Source organism: Salmo trutta, chromosome 5 (assembly GCF_901001165.1).
Source record: "Salmo trutta chromosome 5, fSalTru1.1, whole genome shotgun sequence".
In the NCBI taxonomy this organism is placed as follows: domain Eukaryota; kingdom Metazoa; phylum Chordata; class Actinopteri; order Salmoniformes; family Salmonidae; genus Salmo; species Salmo trutta.
The window spans coordinates 22,058,185-22,066,543 of NC_042961.1; the positions used below are offsets into that span (position 1 = coordinate 22,058,185).

General features: G+C 43.7%; 1 protein-coding gene across 6 annotated transcripts in view; it reads left to right on the top strand.

Moving 5' to 3' along the window:
* The window catches only part of LOC115193869 (inactive ubiquitin carboxyl-terminal hydrolase 54), a 109,953-nt gene extending 105,638 nt beyond the window's left edge, over positions 1 to 4,315 (top strand). For 5 of the 6 annotated variants that reach the window (XM_029752972.1, XM_029752975.1, XM_029752977.1 and 2 more), the window contains 2 exons: positions 502 to 730; positions 1,261 to 4,315. In XM_029752972.1, coding sequence (XP_029608832.1) covers positions 502 to 730; positions 1,261 to 1,898 — 867 coding nt within the window. In that variant the 3' untranslated portion in view covers positions 1,899 to 4,315. The remainder of the gene's footprint in view (positions 1 to 501; positions 731 to 1,260) is intronic. The other variant, XM_029752978.1, reaches the window with a different exon arrangement.
* The last annotated feature ends 4,044 nt before the right edge of the window (positions 4,316 to 8,359 follow it).

The following is an 8,359-nucleotide window of genomic DNA, read 5'->3' on the forward strand; positions in this document are numbered from 1 at the left end:
CCTCCCAGTGGATATGATTGTTTCATACTGTCATACCTTCATCTGGTGTTCACATAATGTAACTGCCGTGCTGTGCCCTGATGGAGCCTCTAGTTGTGTGATCTTCACTCAGCAAAATGCCAGAGGCGGAATCTATAAATTATTCATAAATCATTCAGGTAGTCCATTAAGCTTTTAACCTTGTGTTCAGCTTACATTATTTGTTTGAAGTACAAAGACCAGCACTAGACATGGTACTGTTGCATTATGTGAATAGATGGTGAGGTTTGTGTTGCCATTGAAATCCTGACTGTGTTGTTTTCGTTTTGTTTTCATTTGTGGGTCAGCCGTCCCTTGTCAACCTGTTTTTAACTCATCTGTCTTCCTCTCATCCTCCCTCTCCTCTCCTTTCTGCCCCTCAACTGCTGGGTATTCTCACCATGTGGTGGATCTCTCTCTCTCTCTCTCTTTCTCTCTCTCAAACTGAACCTCGTTCTTTTTTCTTTAATTAAAAAAAATAAGGAGCCCCCAGTTACCAGGATGCCAAAGCATGCGGACCCCCGAGTCACCGCACGTCACCCTAGCACGCCCTCCCTGCACCTCCCACCCTCCTCCACCCACCTCTCTCCACCCGAACCCCAACACCAATACGTCCACAACAACCACCACTACAGCCCCCCAGCACTGTCCCAGCACCCCCCTCAGCAGGCAGCGCGGCCCCCCTCCTCGGGGCCCTATCTGGGACGCTCAGGTAACCGTCAGCCCCCTCCACCTCCAGTCATCAAACCACAGCACCATCCTGGCCCTATCAGAAGTGGATCACATGACACTCTCAATGTCTGTTATTCCTTTTGTTTTCTCTGTATGTCTGGTCACACTGCATGTTTTAGACGATTCAGCGTGAACAGAATCTATTTCTGGGTATGCCAAATTGTTCAGTCAATTCTCACATTGAAACTTCATTGGGTGGAAGGATGTCTGACATACTTTTTACATTTGTATCACAAACCATTTTTGAGAAAATCATGATGAAAGTGGCCATTTTAGGCCCATTTTAGACCTATACATGCCTCCTGTCTAGATTCTGAAATATGCATTTTCACAGTAATTTATTTAACATAAAAAAATATTAATATATATATCTCAAAACGACCCTTTTGGAAAGAAAATGTGACAGGAAGAAATTCACAGAGCTCTTTGATTGTACAGTGTGTTTCCCACTGTGCCTGTCCTGGAATAGCTAGTTCTCTGCTGTGTTCTAACAATGATCTGCCCTCACAGGAGATCACCAGAAGGGAGACCAGTTTCTGGCTGTGTTTGACCGGGGTGAAGCTTTCTCCAGTGAAAACTACCACAGTGTTGCACTGAGCTACGGCACACTACCGCGGGCACCTCGCAGGGCACCTCCATCCGGGTCCTCCTCTCTCCCCCATCCCAGGGAAGGACCCAGCCCCGGCCCTGGCCCTGGGTACTACAGCCACCCAGACACGGGCTACGCCACCCTCTCCCACCCCCGCCGTTCTGCCCCCCCTAGAGGCACCATAAACGGCTACAGGCAGCCCCCTCAACCCAGCAGGAGCAATGCAATCCTACCCACCCGCCTACCGCCCCAACACCACCCAGCCTACCACCAACTGTCCAACGAGACCTCCACCCAGCCCCTCCGCCTGGACGTACCTCCGGATGTTGACTGGAGGACTCCGGACTACAGGATGGTACCACCGTCCATGCCCATGCGGGACCCCCACCCCCTCCATCAGCCCACCCAGAAGCCTGACCAACCTCGAATGAGGGCCTCATCCCGCGGCCCCGGTAGTGCCCCACTTTGTTCCCTGTGCCAACAGCTGCCCACCGAGCCCTCCTGCCACTACTGCCAGTCCTGTAGGGCCTATATGGCCTGCTTCCGGCCTGCCAGCTGATCCAGCTTACCGTCACCCTACAAACAGACCCAGTTCACTCCCAAAACACACACCCCCTCTTTCTCTCTCTGTCTTCTTTCTGTCTCTTTTCCCTGTTGGGCTGTAGAAGTCAGACTCTAGTCCTGAGTGTTAGGGAGACTAACAGCAATCTTGGGGCACGTTGTTCTAGCAGATTGTGGCCCTTTCGCTTCCCGTCAATTACTGTCTATAGTATAACCCCACCCCAAACCTCTTTAACCAGACAGGCCAACCACTATCTGGTCCTCAACCTGGTCTATTTCTATAGAGTTTATGTTTAGCCTCATCTAAGGTTGTTTAAAGATGGTGTGATGCCAACAACATTGGAAGGTGACAGAGTCCAGGCTGGATAGAAGTGGGGCTGTGAAAGCCTTGCACTGAGTGTCCACTGAGGTGGATGGCGAGAGGCACTGTGCTTCTTGGAGTTTAGGACACCCCTCATTCCCCCATTGGACACATCAGCACCAACGCAGCTGGAGGTTTAGGGGTGCCACTGATGTTCCCAGGGGTCACGATAAAACCCATGCTTTGAGGAAGCCTGTTACAGACAAAGACTGAAGACGGACGTTGAGTTAATGGGGTGGGGAGTTTTTTGTTGTTGTCAGTCATGAATTATTCTTTAACAGGTATTAGACAGTGAAATGGATGCACCATAAGGCTGCTTCCTCACACCAACCCTTCCCTGTCTGGATAGGAAGAGACAACACCTTCCTCTCTCCTCACCTCATTGTATACTGACACTAAAACAGGGCCCTCTGAGCGTTCAGATTTATTTACTTACTGTACTACTGTATTTATCATTTTTAGGGAGCCCTGGGTAAGTAGTGTATAGATTGTCAAACTAATCTTTCAGCCTAACCTGTATATACTCTGCCATATACCTGTTGTACTTTGCATTGTATCAACTAGCTAGCGCTGTGTGGTGATTAGAGCCCTCTTATAGAATGGGCCTGTGTCTCTCTCTCAGTTAGAGAGGGCTAAGGACCCTAGACTTTTCTCTTGAGGCTTTCCACAGCCCTGCAGCTATGCACGGTTGTTCAGCAGGTCTACGACTGACGGAATCACCCGGCTTAGAGTACGTTATAAAGTAATAATGAGATTTTCTTAGTGCAGTGAATTTACCTAACTGCGTTAAAACAAGTTTAGTTCACTTCAGAAGTGTTGAGATAGTTTTATCTGTTGCTGTTTTATTTATAATGACATTTCTCCCATTGTTACGGGAGGTGCTCAATGTTATTAACCTATTTTTGTACTTTAAAGACTTGGGATATTTAGAGGATGGTGATCTGGAGTGCTAAGGAAGTACAGCGGTTTAGACTCGTAGAGAGAATGTAATGACAGTGTACTTTACAGAGAACATATATGGGAACTGACTATCACGCTGGGTCTTCAATGGCTTTTAGCAAATCGTACTTGTTGAATCTTGAACGTTAGACCCATTTACATTTTTTCTTGATGTTTTGTCTTTGTGATGCGCCAACACCGGGGATGGCTAATTAGTTCCTAATTGAAATTTCAACCCAAATATTACTAAGACGCTGATTTATACAGTAGCTCCGGAATACAACAAAAGCCAACTTTGTCTCGTTTTTGAGGCAGATTTTAGATCTGATGATGTAAACTTATGGATCATTAGAGCCCCAATTACAGTGAAGTCGCTTTTTTGGCTTGGGAGGAAAAGCGAGCTACAGCCTTACAAAATACACTTACGTTATCTACAATCTGAAATGGAGGAAATTACTAAATTATGTTTTGTTGCTTTCTACGATATTGCTGATTTGTTTTGGAATATTTGTACACGTATTTTTCTACACTGTAGATATGACTGAGGGAATATGAAGAGAATGGAGCTTAATGAAGAAAGTTGAGTGTCTTAAGATAAAACAATTGCTAAAATCATATGGTTAATAAAGACTTTAGGATGCTCAACTGCAGTGCAATTCACCGGGTGTGAGTGGTGTTGTCCTTCTTTGGGGAAAACAGTCTCTGAAACAGAAATGTAATTGGATTGTTGCAGATGTTAAACACTTAACCAAAGAGTGCCACTTTAGTGAGAGTCATTTTGATGAAAAGGAATTAATAATCCTTAGTTTGTGTACATTATGCAACACTGCCCCCTCGTGGATTGGCAGTAGAAGAGCAGGTGACAGGTGTCCATTTTCTTTTATTTAACGTGCTAATAAACAGATACTGCGACAGCTGAACAGTGTAAATTTGTGTACAGATAATGATATCCTTCGAACTTAAATGTTAAGAGGATGTGTTTTCTTGCTAATATAAAGGAAGGGTTGACAGATTTCCATTTTGGACTTAGTTTGTAAATGCTGTGCTAGCAGATGGAACTTGTATTTTTGCAATAAAGTTGTTACAAAGTGCTCCAAACAGGAGCAGAGTATGAAGATTGTCTGTTTCTGTGTGACTATGCTATACTATGCTATGTTGTAGGTTACAACTAGGGCCCAGCGGTTTTTCCACGTCAGATCATGTGATCAGGAAAAGCTCCTGACTCTTAAGATGCTCTATAGCCCTCATACTCAACTGGCGGACCACGATCAATACGGACCGTATTGGAACAGTCTGGTTTCGACCCCATATCATATAAACACACAAAAGACAAGCAAAAATGTGTAGAATTGCAGGAAAGGAGCTTTAAAACAGAAAAACAAATATTCCTGCCCTGTAAAATTTTTTGGAATTGCGGGAAATTTGCTTTAAAACCCCACAATTTTCACTCCGCCAACAAGAGGGGTGTGAACAGTTTGGGGTTGCATGGGTTGCAAGGTGGGGCTTCATTACTACACGATAAATAACAATATCCATCCGGAAATGTGTGACAGAACCTTCTCAAATAGTAACCGTGCTCTGTAGGCTAGTCACTCACTGACCTTAGTCGGTGTTAAGATTATATGACACTTCTGCTTGTGGCCAGTAAGGCTGAGAATCACTACAACAATGTCCTGCTCCCCAAACTTGAGAATATGGACAAATGTCAAAAGAAAGAACAGCTAACTTAGTGCTTGCTGACTTTTACCTCGAATGACAGTGTGTGAATACCAGTGTTTGCACATGAGAATGCCTTTGTGTGTGTATCTGTCAGAGAGAGAGACTTTTAATCATGTGCAGCTCTTTCTCAGCCAGCCTTCAGACTGCAGGGCCTTGAATGAAGCTCACAGTACAGTGAACGACCAGAATATAATACACCCGCAGAGGGAGGGAGGACGATGAAAATATAACTTAATGCTGTTTATATCCTCTCGCTGAAACTAACCCTGTAGGGGGAGGACAGTTTATACTATACACTGCAGTCTAAAGTATGGTCACGGTTACAGCTGGAGTGGCTGTTTCCACTTCATTGGGTTTGCTGGATTTGCAGGCTTTCATTCCAGCTTAGCTCTAAACCTGATTTAACGAATCAGCCATTCGTGGGCTGTGCTCAGATGGATGAAATGTTCAGAACATTCCAGATAGAAATGAGGTGACACCATTACCTTTTCTTCAAAGGGTAATCCACACAGCATATTTCTATATAAACGCTTTGTAACCTTGCATCCTCTGTCCGTCCTGAATAAGCTCATGGTCTTGAATGTAGATCAAAGTTATGTGGAACCGGGCATGTTAGATCTGAGCTGGAACACATGTCTGCATAGTGCACACAGCTGTCAGGACTGCCCTTCTCTGCTCTAGTGGGTAATATACAGGGATTTTCCTGTTGAGGCTAGTTAGGATGATCTCTTTGTAGACACTCTGATGAGCTATTCTGTTGTGGTAATTCTGTTAGCGACCCATAGAGTGTGTCCAGTATATTACCTCTGCTCAGAGGCAAAACCATAGTGTGCGTCACAGTATCCAACGAAGGTGGCGCCCCTCCTCGGTCGGGCGGCGCTCGGCGGTCGTCGTCGCCGGCCTATTAGCTGCCACCGATCCATGTTTCTGTGTCTTTTGGTTTTGTCTGTCTATCCCACACCTGTTTTGTGTCTGTCATTAGTGGGGGGTTATTTAGTGTGTATTTTCAGTTTGGGTTCTCGTGCGGGATTGTTTATTGTCCATTCAGGACAGTTGTGTGTGTGGCCTGTGTTTTCCTGGCGGACTTATTTAAGCGCCCTGTGCCTTTCGGCTATTGTATTTTTGCTTACCGTGGCATTAAAAATCTGTTGCTCCGGACCTCTGTCTCCTGCGCCTGATTCCGCATCTCCACTGGTCCTAGAATTCCGTGACAGTGTGCCTACACTCGTAGACAAAAAGGTGCTATCTAAAACCTAAAACGGTTCAGAAATGTGAAATAGCACAGTTACAAATAGAAATCAAACTGGATCGACATCAGAAATAGACGAAGGACTAAAAACAAGCGAAATATAACTATTGTAAAATAGATTGTGTCTGTAAAATGTGTATAATATGTATAAACTGAAGGTAGAAGCCTAAGTGTTATTGTTTATTAGTTTACTCCAATTAGGGGAGGGGTGGTAGGGTTTGCGGGGAATAATAAAGGTATGTTCTAAAAAAATGTATATATGTATATGTATGAATGTATATGTTTATGTATGCATATGTATATATATATGGGTATGTACGTGTATGTATGTATGTGTAACCGATGTGAAATGGCTAGTTAGTTAGCGGTGGTGCGCGCTAATAGCATTTCAATCAGTGACGTCACTCGCTCTGAGACTTGAAGTAGGGTTTCCCCTTGCGTTGCAAGGGCCACGGCTTTTGTGGCGTGATGGGTAACGATGCTTCGTGGGTGTCAGTTGTTGATGTGTGCAAGGGTCCCTGGTTCGAGCCCGGGTTGGGGCGAAGAGAGGGACGGAACCTACACTGTTACACATGTATGTATGTATGTATGTATGTATATGGATATATATATTTACCAAAAAATTTATGGGGGATTGGAAATGATGCAGACAATTACATTAATGGAAGCAACAATCTTTCCACAATATTAAGCTGATCCACCCCTAAAAAAAAAACGATTATTCGGCTGTCCCCATAGGAGAACCCTTTGAAGAACCCTTTTTGGTTCCAGGTAGAAAGAACCCTTTTGGGTTCCAGGTAGAAAGAACCCTTTTGAGTTCCATGTAAAACCCTTTATACAGAGGGTTCTACATGGAACCCAAAAAGAGTTCTATCTGGAACCAAAAAGTATTCTCCTATGGGACAGGCGAAGAACCCTTTTGGAACCTTTTTTTTCTAAGGTTGTAGATACAGACCGAACCACATACGGCTAATTATGTGGTTGTATTCTGTGATCCTCTAAGTCAGTTTTAGTGAAGGGTTGTCATCTTTATGGAGTTTTATTACGAATCAAATTTGGAGGGAAAGATAGAAGGGATTCCTTGAAACAGATCATGTTCTGTTTTGATGGAAGGTTTGGAGGACTTTGCCTTGAACATTAATCATCAATGTGCCATTATGGTAAACAGGGGAATAAGGGAAAACATTACTGTCCATGGGGTGTTACCCAGCCCTCCAAATGAAAGTGAATCGCCTCCATTATCAGGGCCAATGCTTATTATATAACTACAATAACTAGAGCCCAGACTTTCACCTAGTCAGATCACATGGTATCATACTGTAAATATTATGCATGCGGGTCAGTGAGGCCAGAGGACTTGCCGGATGCCTGTTATAGAAGGAGAGCATCTCCACTGGGCTTCAATAATGGAATCAGGTTGCATTAACTCTGCATGCTAAACACTTCTTTCTCACCCATTCTTAATTTCGTTACATTTGACAGGCCGTTAGTGTGTCATGCAAAGTAATTACTGTGTCCCCATGTGTAATATGAACAATGAAATAACAATTAACTGACTGAAATAGGTGCATGGATGCAACCTGGAGGCTTCTTAATTAGGTGGGTGTGTGTCCTTCTATACAGACTGTAGTGTCCCTTCATGTCAACCTGGAGATGCTGCAATCTCAACCAGAAGACCAGATAGCCTGTGCGGTCTCAAATCCTCTGCACCCAGTTTTTCCAAAACTTTTCTGAGTGGAAATCGTAAAATTGGTTATTCTAAAACTGAAAAATTTGAATGTGATAATTCGCATTAGGTTTCAGATTTGGTCATCCGATATGACTTGTAAAGACCATTTTATAATTACATTACAGAAATGCAAAAGCCCAGAATAAGACTGAGCAGGAAAGCCATGGCATCTCCTGAAAACAACTCCCCTTCAGGGCAAAGTTTATTTAAAAAAAAAATCTCGATAAGAATGATCCGGATTCTGTAATCCCCTATTTTGCTATAGACTATGTTAAATTGACTGCTGTTTAGGTACAATATGTAGTCAATTGTTATATTGAGAAGTGTTAAATAAATCTACTTTCTTACAAGTGATATGCAGGCTCTATTATTCTTTTTATTTTAGTTACCTTTATTCATGTAGTTTACTCATCTCTGTTTCTTTGACAGTGTAGAAGTAGTAACAAGACCAGTCCAGTAGAT